The 12807-nt window shown below is 47.8% G+C and overlaps 3 protein-coding genes across 3 annotated transcripts in view; 2 read left to right on the forward strand and 1 right to left on the reverse strand.

The window, feature by feature from the left end:
• The first annotated feature begins 1276 nt into the window (after positions 1 to 1276).
• On the forward strand, positions 1277 to 3046 carry srd5a2b (steroid-5-alpha-reductase, alpha polypeptide 2b). Its single transcript, XM_070841219.1, has 5 exons — positions 1277 to 1551; positions 1996 to 2159; positions 2231 to 2332; positions 2408 to 2558; positions 2628 to 3046. The coding sequence occupies exons 1-5, from the start codon at positions 1277 to 1279 to the stop codon at positions 2692 to 2694; spliced, it is 759 nt and encodes a 252-aa protein (XP_070697320.1). The 3' UTR covers positions 2695 to 3046.
• On the reverse strand, positions 3026 to 5523 carry mkks (MKKS centrosomal shuttling protein). Its single transcript, XM_070841218.1, has 5 exons — positions 5483 to 5523; positions 4354 to 5371; positions 4063 to 4244; positions 3790 to 3900; positions 3026 to 3707 (listed from the first exon to the last, which is right to left on the reverse strand). The coding sequence occupies exons 2-5, from the start codon at positions 5327 to 5329 to the stop codon at positions 3285 to 3287; spliced, it is 1692 nt and encodes a 563-aa protein (XP_070697319.1). The 5' UTR covers positions 5330 to 5371; positions 5483 to 5523; the 3' UTR covers positions 3026 to 3284.
• Positions 5524 to 8331: 2808 nt separating this feature from the next.
• slx4ip (SLX4 interacting protein) overlaps positions 8332 to 12807 on the forward strand; it is a 30360-nt gene continuing 25884 nt past the window's right edge. Inside the window, exon 1 of the mRNA XM_070841457.1 lies at positions 8332 to 8377. Coding sequence (XP_070697558.1) covers positions 8351 to 8377 — 27 coding nt within the window. The 5' untranslated portion in view covers positions 8332 to 8350. The remainder of the gene's footprint in view (positions 8378 to 12807) is intronic.

Raw genomic sequence — 12807 nt, forward strand, 5'->3', positions numbered from 1 at the left:
CCTTTTCTGTTTAGGAATCTGTTCGTCTTCTAGAAATGGTTTTTGTATTATTATTATTATTTTTTCTTCTTGCTTAGAGAATGGGAACTTACACGTCATAAACCTAAAATATACTACTTAACTGCTCCCGTAATGGAGTTTTTTTTATCTCAGGTTCCACTGACAAAGCATCCCAAAAGGCTCCTCACACGAGGCCGTGGATTCATGTTACAAAACAAGTAAAATGTACTGAAAAGCACGTCTGCTCTGGTGTCTCCTTCTTCAGCCCTCTACAGCCACACAGAACCTTTCACCACTGACTCCTTTAGGGTTACAGCTTCCTTTGCTTCTAGAGCTGCAGCAGAAGAAGCCAGTTTAGCTGCTGTTAGCAGACGGAGCCGCCGGGACACACGGTGAAGCCGACATTTATATAAAGTCCATCATCTACAATGAACAGACTCCAGAAAAAGAAAGTAAAAAGGTAAAATTAGACAGAATAAAACACAAATGATAAAATAACCAGAGAGTAAATAAATATCATCTCAGACAGATTCACAGATTCAGAGTTGTTTGGCGGCTTCATGAGTTCATAACTATGGATGAAGAACACAATACTGTTCTGGTCTAGAAGAGGCTTCACTGTTTGAGTTCTTCATTAGTTATTTCATTCTGTTTTCAGAACGACAGTTTCTCTCTAAGCCAAATCTTAAAAATTCCCTGAAAGGGTAGAAAGCTTTCATTATTCTGTCGTGAGTGTATTTCAGGGACTTAGTTCAGAATTTAGGAACTTTAGTTTGGTCAGAAACAACGAAAATATTATTTCTGCACACGAGGAAGCTGGAGCTCAGTCAGAGGCCACTCACACATTCATGGTAACAACGTCATCAGTGCTGCACCAGAACTTCACTGTCCTGGTGAGGTCCTGGTGAGGTCCTGGTGAGTGCAGTCGGCCCGTCTCTCACCCACTGGATGGTGATGAGGAGGGCTGTGTTTCCAGTCGGAGGGTCAGCTGACACTTTGTCCAGTCAGATCTGCTGGACGTGCTGATGTGCGGTGGGTGTCTGAACATCCGGTCCAGGGTCCAGATCTGTTCACTCCTGCTGCACCTTTGAGAAATTCATCAACGTAGCATCAGCGCTGTGCGTTCCACGGAGGAAAGGATGATCCTGAGCTGTGACAAAGGAACACCGTCATGTGCTGACACGCCTCTCTGCTGTGGGAGGAGTCACGGGCCGTTTACATCAAAGAGAAGACAAAAGAGGAAAAGATCACTGAGCCGGGGGGGCACACCTGGGAGATGCACTGCCACGGTGACCTGGTGAACTGCCTCAGCTGTGGGATGATCCTGACGGGACTCTGGCACCTGGTCCATCACAGGAAGACCCAGACCTCCTACGGGCGCCACATGGGGCCCTCCCCTCCGGGCAGGGCGGTCCCAGCCAGACTGGCCTGGTTCCTGCAGGAGATGCCGGCTCTCCTGGTCCCCCTGCTCTTAATGCTCACCTCACATGAAGCCTCCAGCCTGGGGAAGCACGTGCTGCTGGGGACCTTCTGCATGCACTACTTTCAGAGGTAAGAGCCGAGCAGCGACCCGTCTTAGTGGCTGTGTGTGGGGAGGCGCGCCCCCGGCACTCCGGTCTGGATCCACATTTCACTCATTCATTCATCCGTTTGTGTCGCTGATGTTTCCAGTTTCCCGTTGTCTCATTACCCCGCACAGACTCACCGTTAAACACTGATAATGGTCAGGCGGCGCTCCTGAAAGCAGTGTGTGTGGAAGAAAACTCATTTTCAGACCCTGAAAAATGAGTTTTCCTGCTGCTATAATCTGAAGGCAAGAACACTCTGAGGAATGCACTGTGACCCCCCATGAAGAATCAGGCTTAATGGTCTGCACTTAAATGCTAAATCCTGTGCAGAAAGCCTCTGCGTCTGATTATCAAACACGTCTTTTTGCACGTAGCAGCATGGCTGAAAGTGCTCCATCATCCCTGTCCATCTGCTGGCCAATCACAGGGCGTTTGTCTACTCGTTACTGACCAGAGGACAGCCGTTCCCACTGAGCGTGATGGTGGCAGCGGGGGTCTTCTGCTCGCTGAACGGCTTCCTGCAGGGACACTATCTGCTGCACTGTGCTCGCTTTGATGATGGATGGTCGGCCGACGGTCGCTGTGCCGGCGGTAGGAGTTCATTCAGCTCTCTCTCTCTTCTATGTGCTTCATGTATCCTGACATTCTGAATACTTGTCCAGGTCTACTGCTGTTTTATGTTGGAATGGCCATCAATATACACAGTGACTATATCCTACACCACCTGAGGAAACCAGGGGAAGTAGTTTACAAGATCCCTACAGGTGAGAACAGAGATCCCTGTGAAATAAGCAGAGTCTGTGCTCGTAGTGACCTGTGCTCCTGTGCCTCTCCTGCAGGAGGCCTCTTTGAATATGTGTCTGGTGCCAACTACTTAGGGGAGATAGTGGAGTGGCTGGGCTACGCTGTGGCCACCTGGTCTCTTCCGGCGCTCTCCTTCGCCGTGTTTAGCCTGTGTTTCATCGGGCCGAGGGCCTATCACCACCACAGGTACTGGACGCGTGAGCACGAACTGTGTCGCCACGTGCCGTCAGTGACAGCTGATGTCCTCTGTTACAGGTTTTACAGAGAGAAGTTCAAAGACTATCCCAAGCCACGGAAGGCTCTGATTCCATTCGTCTTCTGACAGAAAAAGCTCCCTGCTGCCATCCTGTGAGGGCAGATCACAACTGGAGCAACAGCAGAAGAACTCTGCACTACTCTGCTTCTACTTTTACTACATAGCACTGTGCCCAACGGGCCGCTGTGCAGGAACCTACCAGAAGACTAAGAGGAGCCTGATGCACACATGAAGACATGAACGGTTCCAGAAGTTTCTTTTTATGCAAATACTGAATGTACAAACAACAAAACACTGGAACTAGATGACACATCTCATAACGGAGCTGTTGATCTCTAATCTGATCCAGAAAAAGATCCTGAAGAGTCTTATAGCTCCAGGCTTCATGTCTGTGTGTTAGCTGTGTGTGTTAGCTAAAGCCAAACCAATATTACTGTAATGAATGTAATGTCAGCAGCACATGCAGGACTGTAGTGATTGTATCAGCCTGACGGTGTCTTCAGGTCTTAATAAAGTCATTTCCTGTCTCTTGTTCTTTGTACCACTATTCTACATCAAGTCAACGGGGAGGGGTTTAGTTTTCCCCGGACAGGAGCGGGAGTCAAAAGAGGTAACATCACAAACCAAACGTCCATATGGGTGAAAAGCTCGTTCTGCTAGTTGGTGTCTTGAATGACATGTCGCACATCCAGCGCTAGATTAGCAGTTTCTACGGCAACTTGCAAAGCATTGAGTTTAGCCGTGAAGGAGTCGAGCACGCGTGGCCGCAGGGGGGAGTCTCTACACGGGGCCGCAGGAGAGAACTGTGGGTATTTAGTGTGGAGATATGTCCACTTCTGACCCGGACGTCCCTCCACCAGCCCGCAGCCACACAGGCTGTCCTCCACGTGTCCCTCCAGGACATCCGGGGGGACGGTCCAGTGGTGGCCGTGAGTCAGGTCCATTAATGAATTCCCGCCATCGTGCTCCAGCGCCGCGGCCACGGACTCCAGAGAGCGGCAGAAGGCCTCCACGCCCAGAAGGTAGTCTGTGTGAGTGCACCCCAGCGCTGAGAGGCTCTCTGTGACGCCATTCAGGCTCTGAGATGAAGACACGGTGGAATTAAGACACACTTTAATTAAAAGAGGTCACTGTGGGATCAGACTAACCGCTGGATCTCACCTGCTGTCTGATGTACGCAGCCAAGTGGGTCTCAGTGCAGCCCCCCCCCAGTAAGGCAGACGGGTCCCTCAGCGTGAGCCTCAACACATGTTCAGTCTTCTGGCACGAAACCTGTAACAGACAAACTCACACATCACTTCATCTGCCTCGTCCACCTCTCACTGTTTAGTATAGAAGAGCCCCCCCCCCCCATGGGTATTTGTTATTGAGCAGGTTCCACCTTTACAGGATATTCTGTGGTGGAGATGGTACATCCAGCACTACACTCCTCACCTTCAGCTCATTCAGCATCGTCTCGCTCCTATGGCAGAGGATCAGCGTACAGATCTCCGACTCCCCAGGAGGGTGTAAATGCAGCATCGTCTTGGATCCGACGTTCTTCATGCTGAGACCCCCCACCTGGCCGTAGGCCTGGGCTGGGACTGTGGTGTGTAAGGTGGCCACGGGCTGAGCACCTGTTAGTGGACAGACATTAAAGAGGAACCTGCTGACAGATTCAGTCAACCTTTGTTTGAACCTGGAGGAGCTTCAACATGATGGATAACAGATTCACCCAGGACCTACCTGTCAGCTGGATTAGGGGCTCCATGAGGGGGAATCCCAGTCTCTCTATCACCACGACACCATGACTGCTCAGGTACTGCTGCAGGACCGGATGTATGACCTTCTGGCACACGAACAGCTTCGCCCCGTCTTTAACAACCCGCTCGCCGAGCTCCAGGAGTTCATCCAGGATCTGCGAGTCTGTGTCCACACCTGGACGCACCTCCACTATCCCATCCCCAAGTTCAGAAAGGTCCCCGGCAAGAGATGTGCTGAACAACACCACGCGCAGTGGGTTCCCCGCCTCCCTGAGGCACAGGGCATCAGGAGTGTGGAGGAGTAAACCTGGAAACACCGCAGAGGTGAGCACGGGGAAGCCTTCAACGAAGACGGTCACTACTCTGCCAAGTGTGACGGCCCCCGGGCTGCCGCAGGGAACGGTCAGCAGAAAGGCCTGTACGGCCAGCCTGCTGACGTGGAGAACTTCTGGGCCGGTCAGCACACACGCCGGCTTGCTGGAGATGACACTGGCAGCTAATCTGATGAGGTTGTGGCTGCTGCAGAAGTCCAGCTTGACTTTACAGGCGCAGTGTTCCCCCTGCAGGTAAGCCGTGCACAGCCCCAGCACGTGCTGGTTCACCCTGATGCTCACGTGTCCTCTGACAGCAGACTGCCGAGCTTCCTCCACAAGAGACAAACAGAAAATGGCAGCAAACAGACCACAGTCACTGAAGCGAGAGACGTGGTTGAGAATGGAGGTCTTGATCAGGTTGATAAAAGGCTGAGAGGAGGAAAAGGATGACAGGAGGACTGAGGAGGTGGAAGTGGTCACAACTTGCCCTCCGATGTTGTTATGAACTAGTTTCAGTCTCCCCGTCGGACCAAAGGAGGACCGGAGCAGCGTCCTCAGCAGGCCGAGCCCGCCGCAGATGTCGGTGTTGTCCAGGGGGAGGTCCGTGCACACAGAGGGAGACTGCCTGACCCGCCGGGACACCATGGCGGCAGCAGGTCGACCTGAGGAGGACTCGGTGTGTCAGTCCTGGGTTAGTTAGAGTCAGAGTTAGTACTGCAGTGTTTCCATGTTCAGCCCATTCAGATATTATAATAATAAATAATAATAATAATAAATAAAATGTAATAAAAGTCAAACCATGCTGATTTCATATAAAAATGGCTTCTGTCCGGGGAAAAGTGTAACTCGTTTCCATGGTAGCGGTCACCGTGTTGGGTCCTAGTGGGGTCCTAACGGATGAACAGCCTTTCGCCAGTTTAGAAATCAGCCTGAGAACAAGAACAACTCCACGGCCTCGTTTAAAGCAGAGCTGAGCAGTCTTTTCTACATTATTTAGTATTTCCGAGGGTTTGTTTTTACCTGAAGTCATCCGCTCCGAACTACAAGTGACATTGAGTTTCCGGTCATTGGACTACACATGGAGTGACGTCATCTTCCGTCGCCGTGTCGTTTGAAAACTGATGGCGGTATGAAAGCTGTTCATTATTATTGATCTACTTTAGTGGACTTACGCAGCGTCAGGGCGAGCACATGTGATATTAGACGTTTTTAGAGTCACTAACGTGTCATTTGCTGATGTCGGTTTAACTTTAGAGCCGCAGTGTCGTCTCTTAGCAGTAATTATTGATCCGGTGTGTCCAGGTGTTCAAATCACCTGAACCGATAACCCTCTAATTACCACAGCTAGTTAAAGTCTAACCAACCAGCATGCTTTAGTGTAATACTGCTTCAACCCTGTTCAGCTGCTGACAACAGCAGGGTGCACTGCGGACAGGAGAACTATGATAATATAAGATAGATAAGGTGGAATTGTGTAACTTAACATTTGTTATGAACTGGTGCTGTTTACATGTTTAGGTAACTGTGTGATCCACCACTGTAACTGTGATCCACTACTGTAACTGTGTGATCCACGACTGTAACTGTGTGATCCACGACTGTAACTGTGTGATCCACTACTGTAACTGTGATCCATGACTATAACTGTGTGATACATGACTATAACTGTGTGATCCACGACTGTAACTGTGATCCACGACTGTAACTGTGTGATCCACCACTGTAACTGTGATCCATGACTATAACTGTGTGACCCATGACTATAACTGTGTGATCTAAGACTGTAATTGTGTGATCCACGACTGTAACTGTGTGATCTATGACTATAACTGTGTGATCTACGACTGTAACTGTGTGATCCACTACTGTAACTGTGATCCATGACTATAACTGTGTGATCTACGACTGTAACTGTGATCCACGACTATAACTGTGTGATCCACCACTGTAACTGTGATCCACCACTGTAACTGTGATCCATGACTATAACTGTGTGATCCATGACTATAACTGTGTGACCCATGACTATAACTGTGTGATCTATGACTATAACTGTGTGATCTATGACTGTAACTGTGTGATCCACGACTGTAACTGTGTGATCTATGACTATAACTGTGTGATCTATGACTGTAACTGTGTGATCCACTACTGTAACTGTGTGATCCACTACTGTAACTGTGATCCATCACTGCAACTGTGACCCACCACTGTAACTGTGATCACGACTGTAACTGTGATCCACGACTGTAACTGTGTGATCTATGACTATAACTGTGTGATCTATGACTGTAACTGTGATCCACGACTGTAACTGTGTGATCTATGACTATAACTGTGTGATCTATGACTGTAACTGTGTGATCCACGACTGTAACTGTGTGATCCACTACGGCAACTGTGATCCACCACTGTAACTGTGATCCACGACTATAACTGTGTGACCCATGACTATAACTGTGTGATCTATGACTATAACTGTGTGATCTATGACTGTAACTGTGTGATCCACGACTGTAACTGTGTGATCCACCACTGTAACTGTGATCCACTACTGCAACTGTGATCCACCACTGTAACTGTGATCCACGACTATAACTGTGTGACCCACGACTATAACTGTGTGATCTATGACTATAACTGTGTGATCTATGACTGTAATTGTGTGATCCACCACTGTAACTGTGATCCACTACTGCAACTGTGATCCACCACTGTAACTGTGATCCACGACTATAACTGTGTGACCCATGACTATAACTGTGTGACCCATGACTATAACTGTGTGATCTATGACTATAACTGTGTGATCTACGACTGTAACTGTGATCCACCACTGTAACTGTGTGATCCACCACTGTAACTGTGATCCACTACTGCAACTGTGATCCACGACTGTAACTGTGATCCACGACTATAACTGTGTGACCCATGACTATAACTGTGTGATCCACCACTGTAACTGTGATCCACTACTGCAACTGTGATCCACCACTGTAACTGTGATCCACGACTATAACTGTGTGACCCTCTACTATAACTGTGTGATCTATGACTATAACTGTGTGATCTATGACTGTAAATGTGTGATCCACGACTGTAACTGTGTGATCCACCACTGTAACTGTGATCCACTACTGCAACTGTGATCCACCACTGTAACTGTGATCCACGACTATAACTGTGTGACCCTCGACTATAACTGTGTGATCTATGACTATAACTGTGTGATCTATGACTGTAACTGTGTGATCCACGACTGTAACTGTGTGATCCACCACTGTAACTGTGATCCACTACTGCAACTGTGATCCACCACTGTAACTGTGATCCACGACTATAACTGTGTGACCCATGACTATAACTGTGTGATCTATGACTATAACTGTGTGATCTACGACTGTAACTGTGATCCACAACTGTAACTGTGTGATCCACCACTGTAACTGTGATCCATCACTGCAACTGTGACCCACCACTGTAACTGTGATCACGACTGTAACTGTGTGATCCATGACTGTAACTGTATGATCCACGACAGTAACTGTGATCCACGACAGTAACTGTGATCCACGACTGTAACTGTGATCCACGACTGTAACTGTGTGATCACGACTAACAGTAACTGTCCTCTTGTTCCAGCTGAATCTAGCTGTGTTCACTGCCATGGCTCCGGTCAAATATGTCATTAAGGTAAGTCACAATGAAACACTGGATACAGTAGTTGTTGTCTGAGCTGACGTGTTATAATAAACAGGGTTGAGTTATAATAAGAGATTCAGTATTTATGTGCTGTTGAAATGTTCAGCTTTACAGTAGCTCCATCAGCCTACCTCTGAGATAAGGCTGAACACACACAGAGGGAGCTCCTTATAGACACCTTCAGCAAACTGTATTCAGCCATGTTACATTTTAAAAACTGGAAAACTAAATTAATGTAATCACAAAATCAAAGACGTCTTACTCTTATTCTTTAGTGTCTCTGAGTTTTTGAGTGCTTTTAATCGACCACAAAGCTTCATAATAACTTTGAATAAAATGTTTGGAGGATAAAATGCACACAAGATACTGAAGCACGAGGTGAAACTTTAATTAGAGATTTTTTCTTAGCAGCGTCCTCAATAAACAGCTCAGTTAGTTTTACTGGCCTTCAGGCCGGTGTTATTATATAGTCCTTTATCTCTTCTGAACACAGACCTTACTCTTTTTGTTACTGTGGAGGAATTTTCTGACATGTTGGTTTTTATTACCTATTGTTGCTCTTATCTTTATACTTAACTTGTTGTAACTCCCCATGTCCCTTGTCCTTAATATGCTTTCCTTGACTTGATTATTATTATTATTATCTGAATCTGAGACTGAGCTTATTATGGTGTGTGTTAACCCAGTGAGCTGCTGCACTGCAGGATATATTTGCTCGCTTCTCTTTTTATTACGCTGTTAATAATAATTGATCATGTTCATGGTTTTGTCTGTCTCAGTCTTTGGCCACCAGAGGGAAGTACAGACACATGTTCCAGCTGTCGGGCCATCTCGTTCTGACGCTGTTGTTCGTCCTCTCTCTGAGTCTCTGGTCTCCTTTTGTAAATCTCAGCTGCCCGCCTCCCCGAGAGTCTTTAGTCAATGGCCACAGCCAAACAGGGCAGAGGAAACTGGGTCTATTAAACAGCCAAGCTGTCCGTCCTCAGTCTGATGCTCCGTCAGGAATAATACACATCAGATGCTTTTGTTAAGTGCAGGACAAGCCACCGGCCTCTGCTTTGTTGATGTTTCATTTACTCAGAGTTTTGGACGGGGGCTGCAGACATTTGCGCTGATCTCTCACATCCTCCGTAATGCCGTGTGTGCCTAGTTGACCAGATATTGCGTTCACTCCCTTTATTTGTTTCATATGCATGCCTGCATTCAGGCCCCCCCCACCACCCCCCTCGGCTGGTTGTGGGAGAGTAAAACCCTGGAGGTTCACGGAAGGTTCCTTCCCACTGGGCACATAATGATACTGTTGTGTTACTCTGCCTGAGAAAATGCTCACAGGCTCTACCATACTTAACCAACTAACCACAAACAAGTATGTTAGGAGGGATCAGTCCAAACAATAGCATTCAAGGCGCTACCCAAGTTCCTTTTTCGCAAAACAAACACACCACCGCCATGAATGAAGTAGCTTCTCAGGATACTGGAGAACAAAAGTCTGCACAGAGGCTCGCTGTAAACACAGAGCGAGGATTATTGAAGAGTTATGAGTGATGTTCTTGGATTCACCGTGCCATGTTCAGTTGGTTTTTATGATTCTCTCCTCTGGGATCTTTTCAAAGCGGCTCCCTCCCTGCAGGAGGTGCTGGTATGCTCCTCCTTAAATAGGCTTTGACTATATAGTGACCTGCCACTTCTCAGACCTCCCGAAAAGGGCCTGCAGGCTAAAACCCTGATCCACTGAAGCGCTCGCTGTCTGCCAGCACATTACTGCAGCAGAGCTCGGCAATCTGCCTTCTATTAGCAACATGCGCGGCTGAGTGTAACCATCCAACGCAGCGGGCAGAAGAATAGAAGATGGAGGCAGCACAGAGCAGCTGAATGTCAGAGGTTTACGTGCTGTTTAGTGTTGTTGTCACTGTGTAGTTGAGCTCATGTTGGACCACACATACAGAATCACCTCCATCTGATTAGAAACATTATGACACTTGGGGAAGCTAAAAGCCCCCTTTCATCTCAGCGCTGCTCCACGTCCCCTCCTAATGAGGCCAAACACTTCTCAGCCTCTATCTACCAATTTCTCAGGGATGTGTGCCTGAGTTTTGTTTGCTGACTGTTACCTGGAGATATTCCTGTCTGTTCTTGCTGCTCAAATTCCACTCTTGGGTTGTGTCTCTTTTTATCATCAAATAAAGAGGACTCAGGTGTGCTAACATTCACCTGAATGAAAGGAGCTTTGCACACAGAGCATTTCTGTGCACTAGCTGTAAATAACATTCACCTCAATAATAATCAAGTCTCGGCGCAGTTTGAGGAATGGGAAAAAAGAAACGTCTTTTTTTCAAGGGGAAACCCAGGTGACTCACAGCACAGAGAGCTGGGAATGAGACAAATAAAGCCTGAGAGCAAGGCTGTCACACCCACACATCTAAAGAGCTCCCCTGGGTTCTTTGCAGACTTGCAGAAAGAGAGAAAGAAAGTCGGAAAGAGAGAGAGACAAAGGGAGAGCAGGAGAGATGCAAGTTTTATTGAGTGAGACTGCATCTGCTGCCCCTTCTCTCCCAGTGTAAACATCTGCGGCTGGTTAGTGTTAGCCTCTGAGCTAAGTGCAGTCCGAGAAGGTCTGGTTCTTATACGGCGCGATAGCAGTGGCAAAGGGCAGCGAGGTGGGGAGGCGAGTGAAGCAGCTCGTAGAGTTTGGGCCCCGTGCCCAACTTGGAGCACACAGGCGGGAGGACGGAGAGCCGGGTCTGGGAGAGAGATAAGGGAAGGTAGAGAGTGTTTTGGGAACTGAGAGTGATATAGACCAGAGCCCCGAAGACTAGAAAGGGAAAGGAGCCGTCAGGAGGTTTGAGTCGGGACTTGTTTATTTCCTGACAGAAAATAAGAAAGAATTTTCTCATGTTGTGAGTTGTGGGCTGCTTCGGTCTCAAATGCTCCCGATGTTTTTGTCTTTGTTAACCCCCTTTTTTCCTGCAGGTCATGGCTATCAGATTGGCACTGGAGAGAATTAGGATGGAGAAGTTGAGCTTAGCCTGCAGGAAAACTCAGTCCTATTCATTCTCTGTGTGACAGCACACAAAAGATGGCACAATAAAGGATTTGGTATTAAGTAGCGCTCCTTGCCGCCTCTCATTCAGCCTTCAGCCTCTGTTCATAACTCTAAAAAGCCTGTGCAAGGCAGGGAACAAAGCAGCGCTGGCCCACTTTAGCTGCTATGAAAAGAGGAACTTCCTCTAGAAGTTGTCCCTTTATCAAACCTTTCTCTCCAACAACAGCGACAGTTTCTCAGAGCTTTGCCTTAAATGCATCGAAACCAAGTACACAAAATAAGACGGTTCATGAATCCGATAAATGAATATGTTGGATTAATGAAAGCCTTCAGGATCCTGAGGAGACAGGCAGAGGTAGAGATGTTTGGTCAGAGGGCTACCGAGCAGATTTTTCCCTCCAGGTCGCTCAGTGAAGATAAAGCTCGACTGGTCTGTATTACAGCCGAGGTGCAGAGCTCTCACTAAAGAGGGGCCATAGCTGGGCTTTGGGGGGGGGGGGTACATGGAGGTCATAGTTCGCGACAGAGTTCAGCTCAGAGAACCACAGGTCACTCTTTGTGCAGGGAGTTGACAAATTTAGACCACATGATGTGATTGTAGTCAGAGCCTTTGTGTAAAATTAGATTGTGCAGCTTTTTTGTCTTATCCTCCACACTCGACACAGTCGGCCTTTGTAAGAGCTCTGATAGCGGCACCTAACCAGCACGGCCCGGACTCAAAGATTGACACGAAAGTGGGAAATGTGGCCTCCACCAAACTGCCAATTTTGCCGGGCAAATTCATTGTTTTCTCATTAGAGTGATTGCATTAGTTTGCATTCCTGACAAATTCCCCGTTTCTGAGAAGCCCCGGGAATCACATGGTGTTTTTGTGTTTATCATTAATGTCCAGCTCCCAGTTGAGTCCTGTCTGCTGCTCTAATGTGATAAAAAGAAGTTAGTCTAAGGCTTGCTACATGTCTGGCTCCCAGCCCAAAGCACCGAGCCAATGAGAAGCTCAGAAACCACTTTAGGGGATTCACCCTGCTGTGTCTCTCCATAAGGATGCACTCCCTTCTCCGCTCTCTTCGCTCCAGGATATTGATCAAATTAACCCTGTGCTGCTCTTTAGAGCTTGCATAAGCTCGTGTCATTCTGAGCCGTGTGGTCCCTGTCAGGCTTCACACGCACGCTTGGGGCAGAATATTAGAAACACCTCATCGTACAGGAGTCTGACGCCACACAAGCATCGACTGTGAGCTCAGAAATGACCCCGGTGGTGAAAACCTGCTAACTAATAAACCGCCGACGCAGTGGCAGAGCTCCTGCTCTCTCCCTCTATGTGTAAAGCCGCCTTAGCTCTCAAAAGTCAGGATGCTAAAACCCGCGCAGCATGTGT

Source organism: Pempheris klunzingeri, chromosome 12, assembly GCF_042242105.1.
Source record: "Pempheris klunzingeri isolate RE-2024b chromosome 12, fPemKlu1.hap1, whole genome shotgun sequence".
Taxonomy (NCBI): Eukaryota; Metazoa; Chordata; class Actinopteri; order Acropomatiformes; family Pempheridae; genus Pempheris; species Pempheris klunzingeri.